Source organism: Dermacentor silvarum, chromosome 5 (assembly GCF_013339745.2).
Source record: "Dermacentor silvarum isolate Dsil-2018 chromosome 5, BIME_Dsil_1.4, whole genome shotgun sequence".
NCBI lineage: Eukaryota > Metazoa > Arthropoda > Arachnida > Ixodida > Ixodidae > Dermacentor > Dermacentor silvarum.
In genome coordinates, this window is record NC_051158.1 from 184,713,799 (window position 1) to 184,727,012 (window position 13,214).

Genomic DNA, 13,214 nt, shown 5'->3' on the forward strand with positions numbered 1-13,214 from the left:
AGGAAAACGCAATGCCGCAGCTGGCGCACTTTCGCGAGCGCGAATCCGAGGCAAGGGAGAAACCCTGTCCATAGCCCGAGTAAGGGACGCGGAACAACCGTCGATCCTGGGTGAGAGCGTGAATCAGGTAGCTGTTGTCGGTTCCGCAGGAGTTGTCTTCAGCAGAAAGGAGTTGTTCGGGGCTCAGCAGAAGGATCCGTTTTGTCAAAAAGTGCTCGACGGGCTCCGGGAGCCAGGCGGCGCGGCCGCCACGCACATGGAGGCAGCTGGTATTGCTGTCGGTGCGGAGCTCTCAGGATCAGCTGGTAATGCTGTGAGCGTGCTGGATTCCTATCTGCTGAATTCCGACGGTGTCCTGCTGAGGTATATTCCCCTTGAGAACGAAACAAGTGAGGCATTTAAGGTGGTGATACCGCGCGTTGAGAGGAGCACTGCTACGCTACTTTCATGCCTCGTGCATCGCTGGGCACGCGAGCGGCCCCAAGACTTACGTTAAGTTGTGTCGCTTCGCTAACTGGCTGTGATGTGTGGTGCGCGACGGTGATATTTGTGGTGTGCGACACGGTGCTGTGGTTGGAGACAAAGAGCAGATGACGAGAAGTGCGCGTGCCGAGGCAAATTCCATGCTGATGGAAAACGACGACGCCGAAGACCGTCCGGCGCGTGAACACGCGGCGCCAAGAAACAAATCAAAAGAAAAAGCCAATCTAATCACAAAAGAACACGGAGCCTCGAGCAGCCAATGAGAAATCGACGAATCGGCCAGAGCGGCACAAAAGCAAGCCGCGCTGGCAGGAGGGGGAGGAGTTCCAGAAGCGGCACCAGGAGAAGGTCGGCCACCGGATCGAGGGTTGAAGACGGCCGTCGGGTTCCGGACCCGAGCCACCAGGACTTCACCCGGCCGGGGCCTCTTGCCAACCCGTTCCTGGGCATCGCCACTCCCTCCGTTGGAGAACTGCTACCCGAGGCCGGTGAGCGTCTGCGCCCATGGGCAGAACGAGAGCTGTCGGGCTACGGGCCCGAGCTCCACGACCAGCTGCCCGGCCAGAACGCCAGCACCGACTTCCCGTGCTGCCGAGCAGCCTGTCTTCTCACTCCACACCAGAGCTGCCTCGCACTGGCAGCCTGTACGACGGTCCGATACAGCGACCTTTTGGTGAGACCAACACCGCTTCTCTTGTCGTCTCGTCTCCGCTGCTCCGCGTCGAGGCTATAGTACGCACACACGCCTGCTTCCTGCCCGAACTTTCCTGTGTTTGTTACTGTAATGTCTTGCTAAGTGTTTACTTTGATTCTTTATTCTCACTTCTAGTTTTATTAAAAGTTTGTGTGTTTTTCAACAAACGGCTTTGTCCTCGACTGGGTTCTGGGAGGCTCCGCCTCAGAGAACCGCCACAAACATTAACACAAAAGAACCTGTCATCACACTGGCCAGGCATGAAACGGGACGTGATTCGCTATGCCCAATCGTGTCATGTGTGCCAAAGCATGAAGCCCCGAGGCGGACGACCGCCCGGCTTCATGCAGCCTATCGACAGCCAGACTCACTGGCAAATCGCGGCATGTGACGTCATGGGACCATATCCCACAACACCAAGCAGGAACAAATTCTTACTGGTGGTCATGGATCACTTCAGTAAATGGGCAGAACTTTTCCCCCTACGAAAACTGACGGCATGGGTGATCATGGATAAGTTGATGGAGGTTTTCACCAGGTTTGGTTTTCCGGAGCAGCTGATAATCGACAATGCGTCCTACTTCACTGCAAAGGTGTTCGTTGACTCATGCACCGCACTTGGCATTATTATTATTATTATTTGATTTGAAAACATATACACAGGAAAGAGAAAGCGAGAAGCAAGGCTGGTAACTGCCACCAGAAGGGGCACAACGCCTGCCTACTCTTCGGAAAGGACGAGAGAAACATAGAAGGAAAGATAGGAGGGAGGGGAGGAAGGAGGAAAGGAAGAGCGAGATGACACGCACTTGGCATTAAGCATAAGAAAACGACAACCTACCATGCCCAGTCGAACCCCACTGAACGAGTCAATCACAACATCAAGCACATGCTTATCGCATTCTCTAAAAGGCATAAGGACTGGGATAGCTACCTTCCAGAGATCAGGTTTGCATTGCGATCGACAGTGAACCGCTCGACTGGGTATGCGCCTTCTTCTTTCAACCTGGGGAGAGAGCTGCCGAATCCGATGGATAAGGTACTCGCGGATCGCAGCGAAATGCCAGTCGCGCCGTCAGCACAAGCTGAATACGTGACGCATCTACATGCCAAGATGACGGAAGCTTTACATAAAGCACGCTGTAATCTTCGCACTGCTAGGGAACAACAGAAGGCGCAGTACGACCACTCGCATCGGAACGTCGACTACGAAGTGGGCGATCTGGTGCTTCAACGCCAGCACGTTCTCAGCGATGCTACCAAACAGTTCGCTGTCTCGCTGGAGCCGAAGAGGACCGGGCCGTATCAAGTGAGAGAGAAGGTTTCCTCGCGTGTTTGCCGGCTCAAGAAAAAGAAAGGAAAGCCGATCGGTGGAACGGTACACGTATGCGACCTGAAACGCTACGTGCCGTGTGATGAGCATCAGGCCCTCCCTCAACCGCGATCGGTGAGAGAGAGCAGTCAGAACCGAACGGCGAGCCCGCAGCCACGCTACAATTTGCGTAGCAGGCAAAAGTAATTGACTGCTAGTTGCGTAACCCGACGACTGCGAGGAACATTTGTAAGTCCGGGTGACGTTGCATACCGCGTGAGCATACAGCCACGCTGGGCTGGCACCTGGGTAGTTCCTGCCGGGGAAGCAAACGTCTAGTGACCACGGAGCGCCGAGTATGCACGACGAGTCGTCGAGGCCACGACGGGAATGTGGCGTGAGCGTTCGATGCGTGGGTGTGCAGGGTGCGGTTTGACCAAAGACTGCTGTGAGGGCCAGTGTGGTGATTATCTTGTGATGCGACTCGAATTGGTGATCATGCTTGCAAGCAATTCCTTCGTAACAGACGTCGACGGGGTTCCCGGATACAGCCAACTACGCTGCTGATCACAGTGCCGCTCCATGCAGTTTGCTAATAATTTCCAGGAGCAGAGCAAGACGAGATACGGCCGTGCGAATTGCCTGCAGTACGCGCTGGAACAACTGACGCCCTTGCAACACTGACAGCGCTACGCCGGCCTTGGAGCCGCACGAACCGCTAGCCGGCGGCCGGCACACGACCAGCCCCTCCAGCGTACCCGACACCTGGGGCGCGGCACTGAGAGCCATCTTCGAGCCCTGACAACGATCCCGCCTCGGAAACCCGAGCAGTGCAGCTGACCAGCCGCCTCTGAGTCGGCATCAAGTGTCCGCCAGCTGAGGGCTACTTCACCACCGTCCCGACGCTTCCTCGGTCGCCAACCTCGGTGGGTACTGGGCAAACGGACGTCCCTAGGTGCCAGCCTCAACGTACGGGGGCCTTCTTAAGGGGGGGAGGATGTGGGGAGCACACGCTGCCACCTTCTCCTGCGGGCATTCGCCCGTCACTTGCGCACGGAGCACACGCGACGGTAGCCGGGCGGACATATTCTCGTGCGCACGCAGCGGGAGCCGGGCGTGAAGAGGGAAAGTATCCGACGGGCGAGGAGGACATTCCCCTCGCGAAAAGGTAAAAAGGTATAAAAGAGCGCGACCAAGAGACCCCCGGGGCTCTCTGACCTCGCTACACCTACCTGCCCATACAGATATACCTGCTGCAACCCGTGAGTGACCTCGTTTGCGTGACTATCACACGCGACGAGGCAAGACTATTTTATTACTCATTATACAGAGCGGACTTCCCTCTGCAAGTGCGTTTTATTGCCCGCAGCAATAAACGTTGAGCTGACTCGCTTGTTGCCTTATTCGCCCGAACCCTACGTAGCTGCGATTATACGCGCTACGGGTTGGGGAAGACCCCCACAAGTTGCATTAATTTAGGAAAGTGCCAGGGAGCGCGACTGGCAGCCTTTAAAATGGCAACGTACCGATGTTATAGTGCTTCATGTCATTGATTCTCGCTCTTTGCGTATGGACTGAAGAATGGTTGACTTTAAATCTGTATGGTGAAATCTAAACTATAAAAGCAGTATTTTTCATCTTGATGGCATGAGCTCCAGGTCAGGTCCTCAGGCAACATATGCACAAACGCGGCAGCAGTGATAGGCCTAACCTCAGCAGAATGCAATTTACATCAGCTAAACTGTGTGAGCAGCGGGCAAGGGCTGAAGTTAGAGCAGCTAACAACACAACACCACTTTCCACCCATCAGTTGCCCACCCACACAGAGCGTATATTGTTGCAACAGCAACTTCTCCCGTCCAACACCATCCTTGCCTGCCATTCATTTCCAGCATGCTCTCTGTATGGAACCATTTCCGTTATAGCACAATTTGACCAAACTGAGGACGAGGAGGCAAGGCAGGTGGGTTAGAGCAATTAATTAAATTCAGTAGCAAAATATCTGTGGAACTCTCAAGCCTGCTTTCAAAAGATGAAGCGCCAACAGTGACAGCACATTAGGAAGGAACGAAGACAGGACAGGCGCTTCCTGTCTTGTCAATGTGCTGTCACTGTTGGCGCTTCATCTTTTGAAAGCTATGCACCAACTAGCCCCACGTGTTTTACTCAAGCCTGCTGTTCTGAAGAACTGACAGAAGTGTGTAGGGCAATGTACCTAGTTAATTTCATTGACATCCGCTGACCTCGGAAATTCACCGTAGTTGCTCTTGCACTCCAGCACAGCATTTGAAGTGTTCAGAAGGGCAGCACCATGCTGGACGTCGAAACTTTTGAAGACTGCTCAGCCACTGTCGATCATTTGTGGAAGACCTACAATCTACAAACTGGCAATGGAGTGTATCATGGAAGGAAATACAGGAAGAGGGCTAGGTGGCTCACTAGGTTGATATGCAAAAATGCAGCTGTTTCTGCACAGAGTGGTGGTAAGATGTTTTATTGGTGGCTCACCCACAGAAAAACAAGAGAAGAAAACTTGCCTGGACGTCCGAGGCATTTGAGTAGCCGCCCTGCGTGATGGGGACAGCAAACTCTTGCATGAAGACTGGCAGAGTGCCCAGCTTCCCTGGAAAGACAAAGTCCAGCAGGGACCACAGCTCCCGCAGGCTGTTCTGGATAGGCGAGCCCGACAGGATCAGCCGATGAGGGGTGCGAAACTGCAAAGACCGTTCACATTTCTTCTGGCAATTTATACACAGCCTTTGAAGGAAGGAAAATGTAGGTTGGGAACATCAGCTATTGCAACAGGTACAGTTGAACCCGGATATATAGAACCCAAATACAATAAAACCTCGTTAATTCGGATTCGTCCTGTAGTCCTGGCCGGTGTGTATGCATTATTCAATGCAATCAAACTCTCATTATATCGGACTTATTTGGCCACACATCCGTTAATTCAGACTCTTTTCGTAGCTCGGTGAGTGAGGAGCGCCGCAAATGTGCGACGCAAAAGAGCAAGAATGGCGCTAGCGTCCAACCGAAACGAAGCGGTGGAGTCCGCATCGCCACGGCCATCAGTTGAAATCGGACATGAATGACAGCAACGCCGGAACGCTTCGAGCCTATTTGTGTCTTTAAACCCTGTTTTCTCGCGATGGCCGCGGGCTTTTGTAACTGCATAGTCAACATCCACGATCGCGTCGATAGCGGCCGTGGTTTTTTCCGCAGCGGTTGCGGCGATCAGTAGTTTTGTTTTTACCCGGTACTGCATCGTGCTTTTCTAAAAAACTGTGTAGTCACCATCGATGATCGCATAGATAGCGACCGCGGTTTTAACTGCAGTTGTTGCAGCGAACGATGGTTAATTCGTCCAGAGTCGGTGCGTGTGTCGGGCGCATGCCTTCAGCCCCGCAAAGTTGCCGTTCATAATCGCATTGATAGCGGTCACGGTTTTCTCTGCAGCGGTTGCGGCAAACAGTTGTTTCGTTCTGACTCAGTGCAACGCTGTCGAGCTTGAAGAGCACCGGCTACATTGCAATAATATAAAGCGTGTCGCAAATGAAGGCACAGGCCGCGGCCGTGCCGCAAAGAAAGTCGCGAGGCCTTGATCGCCGCTGTGAGAGTCAGTGAGTCACAAGAATTTCAGCTTCCGCTCTGCCTTTGTGCAAAATAGCAACAGTCAGTCACTAAATAAAAGTGCGTTGACATAGTAAGCATTTGCTTATTGTTTTCATGATACCCTCGATAATTCGACATTTGGTTAATTCGGACATTTTTTTCAGTCCAGTGAAATGCAAATTAACAAGGTTTTACTGTATTACGAATTATTGTGTATAACAATATCGATCGAGAACTTGTGTCCAGCGTCACCGTAACGAAGTCGTTACTGCAAAATTAGCGTACACTGCTATGCTCCGAAAAAGCCCACCGCCACGTAAGGTGTTCTTTTATAATTCAGCAGATTACTCATCCCTATCTCTGAAACTCGACGGCTTTCTACCACAATTTCGTCGACACACCTCAAACATTGACGTTAGTACTGCCTGGTGTTTGTTTAAAGCCAAGCCATTGTCACAAGTTCAAATTTACGTCCCATCACACATCGTATCTTCCCGACGACAAACTGATGACCTATGGATGAACTGCAAGCTTCGATCAATTATTACCAGAAGGCACCGATTAAATCGCAAATATTGCACATGCCCGGACCAACATGTATCTTAAGATGAAAGATTTAAATAAGACAATAAATAAATGAGGAATGCTGAGGCTGCATACCTGCGCACATTAGGTGACAAAATGAAATCTAATCCGGAAGATCTCTGATAAGATCTCGGGAGATCTCAAAAGTAAAAGGAACAATAACCAGCAAAACTGAGCACTTCAATCACTACTTCCAATCAATATTTTTTGGCATTGCTGCTATTGTAGAAGACTTAACAATTTCCACCGACTTCGAACAAATTGAAAACATAGAAATAACAAAACAGGGAGTTGCTTCACTGCTCAAAAATGTTGAAGTTAGTTCCGCATCTGGCCCTGATCCCATTCCAAACTATGTCTTAAAAAACTGTGCTGCAACCGTCGTGCCATTTCAAGTAATTCTTTTTCAAGCGTCCATCGAAGAGGGGTCCCTACCCAAAAATTGGAAAAGTTGTAACATAGCACTTGTATTCAAAGGCAGCGACAGGACAAAGACAAAAAATTACAGACCTATTTCTCTAATTAGCATCTCAAGTAAGCTACTAGAGCATATAATTTCTACTAACTTAATGAGTCACCTACAGAGTATGGGGATGCGCGACTATCACGCGTCTCCTGTGGTCCGGCTTCACCGCGCGGCTGGGTGCCGGAGGCGTTCGTAGTGGTTGTGGCGCGTTGCGAGAGATTGCGCGAGTGTTGCGATGCTAACGCCACCGAACGGCGGGGTGACTTGGGAGAAAAAGGTCGAAGGCGCTCTCTCTTTGGGTTGGGATCGGTGAGCGACGCAGAGGTCCCGCACGTGCGCCGATCCACGCTTCGCGAGACGTCTCGCGTGGCTCGGAGCGGGGTACCGGTATGGACGAACACGAATCGTTCGAACGTGCCACCACTCGCGTGACCGCACACGTGAATGACTAGGCGATGGTGTCACAGCATGGGGCGAACATATTCGCTCGCTACCGGGTCGCGGTGAGTCGGACTTCCTTCATTTGTCGCACGCCCGTGTGAATGTTCCATTGGTTGTTACTCGGCTAGTGTGCATTGGTGTATGAAAGGCGCAATAAATGCCCTTTTGATTGTTTACACTACTGTGTTGTCGTTCCTTTGTCCCAAGAGCATGTGTGAGACCCCACAAGAGCAACGGATTCTTTTGTCCCACGCAACGTGGGTTTCGACGGGAGTTCTCATGTGACACTCAGCTAATCGAATTCACTCATGATATTGCATCATCAATAAATAATGGACACCAGGTTGACTGCGTATTTCTGGATTTTCAGAAAGCTTTGCATTTTGTTGCACATAACCTTCTACTGATAAAATTGTCTGCCATCAAAATTCCAGCATCACCCATGAAATGGCACGAGGCATATGTGACTGGAAAGATACACTAATTCTTGTCTTTTATGAATATCCGAAATCACAGAATGTGGGAAAGCAAGCTTACAAAGACCAAGCTTACACCGATCCCATTAAAGTCGACTTCCCTTTTAAACAGAAACGCATTGGTGGGTAGACGTCTTTCCAGGGGCAAAATAAGTCGTCTTATTTTAAAATGTCAAGGCCCTAGGACCTTTTAGGGGCGAAGCTCCTTAGATGTGGGTCTGTCCCTCCTCTGTAGTATGTAGTAGTAGTAGTAGTCGTAGTAGGTAGCCATGTCTACTTTTATGGAAAAGAAAAATTCCGAAAGTTGTGTCCGTAGTGCGGAATCGAACGAGGGACCCCTCGCTTCCGAACGCGCGGCGCTAGCCACTACGCCACGAAGCGCACATGGACACACGCACCAGGATGACAATAAATACCCAACATTAACGAAAGACCGCGCGTTTCTAACGTGTTTGTGCTAGCGCGTTACGGCCCATGTAAGAAGCTGGTGTAAGACGCTGTGGCCTCTCTGCCTTACCCCCGTATTCATAAACGCTCCTCGACTTGAACTTGACTTGCCACCGCCTTGGGCAGCGCGTTCGAAACGCGTTGAAGGCGGTGGCAAGTCAAGTTCAAGTCGAGGAGCGTTTATGAATACGGGGGTTATACTCTCTCAGCAGTCATGTGATGGCGTCGGCAAACGCGGTGCACGTTCCGGCATGTGTAAACGGCTGCGTAAGACGCTGTGGTGGCCTCTCCCCCTTACTAGAGAGTACTGCATGTTTCTAACGCGTTTGTGCTAGCGTCCCCTTAAGCGGGAGATGGTGCAATTATAATGAAGGGCGCTGTTATAAAATAGGAATGACGTCACATATGGCGCGTGTCATTGGTGGAAGTCAAATCGTTCGATTTAGTGCGGCGAGACTGGGCGAATTACACGGAAGATTCACGGTTTACCGATGATTCCCTCCGGAGCTTCGCCCACTCATCATCATTCACCCCGTGGATATGCACTATTTTTTTCTATTATTTTATTAATTGTTTGCTATTGCCCAGAAGCGCGCGCGTGTCCCAATTTGACCTGCCAAGGATGCGAGTGCCACCTGGATAGGATTTTCGCAAGTAACCTATCCGAGCGCGCCGCTATTGCTATGGTATAAATGCTGGAAAAGGGGTTTGTGTGAGTTTCCTCGTAACAGAATTAAGTTTTCTCGTACATTCAAATTACAATCCGACGCCACCATGTCTGTAGATTGTGGTTAAGTCATACTTTACCATTTTTATGACGAATTTTATTGAGAGAAATTCAATTTTCGTTCACTATCAACTTGCGTCACGCGGAGGACCTGCCCGGAGCAGGTGGTTCTGGATGAATTTCTCAGCCACGGACGCCGGTGCTTACGCCGACACCGATGCCGGATTTTCTGCGACACAGAGACCTTAACGCTATCACGTTAAAAGGACCTTCTAACAGTTTCCACGTGGTGCAACAGCTGGTGCATGAAACTAAACTCTGCAAATGCAATGTCATTCGCTTCACTAACAAGAGGGTTCCGCGTGTTACAAATTACTTTCTACACACTGAAACAGTGATTCAGGTAAGCAGTTAGAAGTACTTGGGCATTGTGTTTTAAAATAATCTTTCTTGCAATGATCATACAGAGAGTGCGACGTCGAAGGCTAGTTATTTGTTAAATTTTTTAGAACGTAATTTCTTGAGAGTCCCCACATAAGGTAAAAGAAATACTTTATTTAACAAACGTTCGTCCGATGTTGGAGTACGATTGCTCTGCCTGGGACCCAGACAAACACAGCCATTAATCAAATGGAACGAATACAAAAACGTGCCACCCGGTTCGTTACCGCCAACTATGATTTCTCTAAGAGCTCATCACAAATACGTGTTAACTTGGGATGGCCACTTCTCGGGAACAGACAGAAATATTTACGACAAACTTTCTTCAATATTTACACAGGCAAGACTGGTTTGTGCAGGGACATATACATGAAGAACCCAAGTCACATACCACCCAGAACAGATCATCTGCTAAAAGTACAAGAGTAGAAATGCCATATCAATCTATATAAGTATTCCTTCTTTCCCAAAACTGTACACGACAGGAATAAACTGCTGCATGAAATTGTCACAGCAACACCATCTGTGTTTGAAAATTTGTTGTCGCAACATTTGTATGTTTAGTACAAAAATGTCGCAGTTTCACCCGAAAGGCGCAGCATTAATTGTGATGGCAACGTCGTAGAGAGCTATACGGAGTAAGAATATTAGTTTATCAGCTGTACAAACTTGGACATGCAGCAGCACCCGCAACGCGCAGAACAGTTGTCGACGCCGTCGCCGTTTTGCCCGCGTTTGCACCGAACGTGCGCAGTGTTGGTGACTGTTGCCAGGGCCTCTGGAGGCGGCTCGCCTCGCAACGTTTTTATATAAATACGCATTTGGTGCCACAGCTAAACGTCGCCTCTCCTTCCTCCCTCCCGTCCCCCCACGGCCTTTCGCATGACGGAAGAAGTCGCGTTTGCTCTATATATATGGTGATTGTAAAGGAGGAAATAGACGCTTAATTCTGCAGCCCTTCAGGGAGCACGGCGCAGAACGCGCGTTTGTTCTTCGCCGTGCGTTCGCTCCCCATGAAAGCGCACGTCCCTCGCGCCCTTTCACTCGCACATACAGCGTCGGGCACGCGGCGACGATTTCATCACTGTTGGCATCATATGGAACCTCACAGCGATGGCGAAGCCGACGGCAGAAATCCTCTTTGAGTGTCCATATACAGTATAGACCACTTATAACGTAACCACTTATAGTGCAGGACCGGATATAATGCGGTCTTTTCAGACTCCCGTTAATTTTCCCATAGCACTCCATGTATACATGTATCGCTTATAGTGCAGTTGCGGGAAACAAAATACCAGTTACAGTGCGGCTGCCTGGGAGTACGGAAGTCAGCGGAGACAGCGAACACTCCCCTCAAACGGGCGCCCCAAAGAGTGCTCGAGGAAGAAAGAGAGACGAAGTGGAGGAGAAGGGCACGTGGTGCGAACGAACAGCTAGTGAGGCTGAAACCAGAACCTCCAGTGCGAGAAAATATCACGGCGCGCATAGCGAGCGAGGGCCACGAAACTGCCAACGCCGGCCAATGCTCGCTTCACGATAACGGCAGTAAACGAAAGTTCAGGGAGGGAACGGGCGGTGCCGGCACGGCACGGCGAAGGGCGCACACGGAGACCGTGGAATGTGAGGAAGGAGGGCGGCAGGGAAGCGGATTTCGCCTCGGCAACTCCGCCGCTTCAGTGGCTCCCCTCGCCCTCCCTCGTAGCTCCTTCACTTTCAACTGTCACAGTGCGTGCCCGCCGCCGTGCAGGCGCCGCAGCTCTAGCCGGCCCGGCGCCAGCTCCCTGAAGTTTCGTTTTCTGCCGTTATCGGGAAGTAGGCGTTTGCCGGCGTGGGCAGTTTCGTTGCCCGGCCTGGGACAGCGCCACTGCTTCCCTTTGCACCGTAGCCGCAGCGTGCAAGTCAACATGTGACTAGAAAGTAGAGGAAGCATAAAGGAGAAAGAAGGGTTCACTGCCATTTTCTAAGCATGGCTACGGTAGCGTGGCTGAGACGTCGGCCCGTACACGCATAATCCGGCGCAACGCAGAATCGGCGACCTTGCCGTTTGAGAGAGGGTGAAATTTCCGCCGCGTTTTTATTTTATTTTTTTTTTTTGTTCGCACGCAACATTGAGTGGTCTCTCCTAAGCTTTTACTCTATGGCGGTACCGGAGCAATGCTGGTCGGAGGCGCCGCCGCGTGATTTGGTTAGAATTAACGAGATTCAACTGTACATTGATTGCAAACGTTCTAGCCGCATTCCTTGACTGTCGCATACACGTGGCGGCTCGGTCCACCTGCTTTGCATGTGTGCGGGTTTTGAAAATTGTTGCTTTGGTTATAGTGCGGTACCGCTTATAATGCGGATAATCGAGACTCCGGCGACTTACGTTATAAGCGGTCTACACTGTAATTGCTATCGCAATAAAATTTGTTTTGCTTCAGATAGAATAGGAAATTAACCTTTCCTGTCTACGGTTTTTATTATTAACCTCGAGTGTAATACAGTATAGACCACTTATAACGTAACCGCTTATAGTGCAGGACCGGATATACTGCGGTCTTTTCAGACTCCCGTTAATTTTCCCATAGCACCCCATGTATACACGTATCGCTTATAGTGCAGTTGCGGGAAACGAAATACCGGTTACAGTGCGGCTGCCTGGTAAGTCAGCGGAGACGGCGAACGCTCCCCTCAAACGGACGCCCCAAGTAGTGATCGAGGAAGAGACGAAGTGGAGGAGAAGGGCACGTGGTGCGAACGAACAGCCAGTGAGGCTGAAACCAGAATCTTGAGTGCGAGTTGAGTCGTGAAATATCACGGCGCGCATAGCGAGCGAGGGCCACGAAACAGCTAACGCTCACTTCACGATAACGACAGTAAACGAAACTTCAGCGAGCGAGCGGGTGGCGCCAGCATGGCACGGCACGGCGAAGGGCGCACGCGGAGACCGTAGAATGTGAGAGAGGAGGGCGGCAGGGAAGCGAATTCTGCCTTGGCAACTCTGCCGCTTTGGTGGCCCCCCTCGCCCTCCCTCGTAGCTCCCTCACTTTCGACTATCACCGTGCGCGCCCGCCGCCTTGCAGGCGCCGCCGCTACAGCCGGCCCTGCGCCAGCTCCCTGAAGTTTCGTTTTCTGCCGTTATGGGGAAGCGGGCGTTTGCCGGCGTGGGTAGTTTTGTTGGCCAGCCTGGGAAAGCGCCACTGCTTCCCTCTGCGCCATAGCCGTAGCCGCAGCGTGCAAGGTCAACACGTGACTAGAAAGTAGAGGAAGCATAAAGGAGAAAGAAGGGTTCACTGCCATTTTCTACGCGTGGCTACGGTACCGTGGCTGAGACGTCGGCACGTACACGCATGTTCCGGCGCAGCGCAGAATCGGCGACCTTGCATTTTGAGAGAGGGTAAAATGTCCCCTGCGTTTTTTTTTCTTTTTTTGGTTTGTTCGCGCGCGACATTGAGGGGTCTCTCGTAAGCTTTTACTTTATGGCGGTGCCGGAGCAATGCCGGTCGGAGGCGCCGCCGCGTGATTTGGTTTCAATTAACGAGATT

At 51.1% G+C, this 13,214-nt stretch overlaps 1 protein-coding gene across 1 annotated transcript in view; it reads right to left on the reverse strand.

Annotated features, from left to right (window-relative positions):
• LOC119454634 (DNA excision repair protein ERCC-6) overlaps window positions 1–13,214 on the reverse strand; it is a 339,000-nt gene that overhangs the window by 120,418 nt on the left and 205,368 nt on the right. Inside the window, exon 11 of the mRNA XM_049668141.1 lies at window positions 5,027–5,203. Coding sequence (XP_049524098.1) covers window positions 5,027–5,203 — 177 coding nt within the window. The remainder of the gene's footprint in view (window positions 1–5,026; window positions 5,204–13,214) is intronic.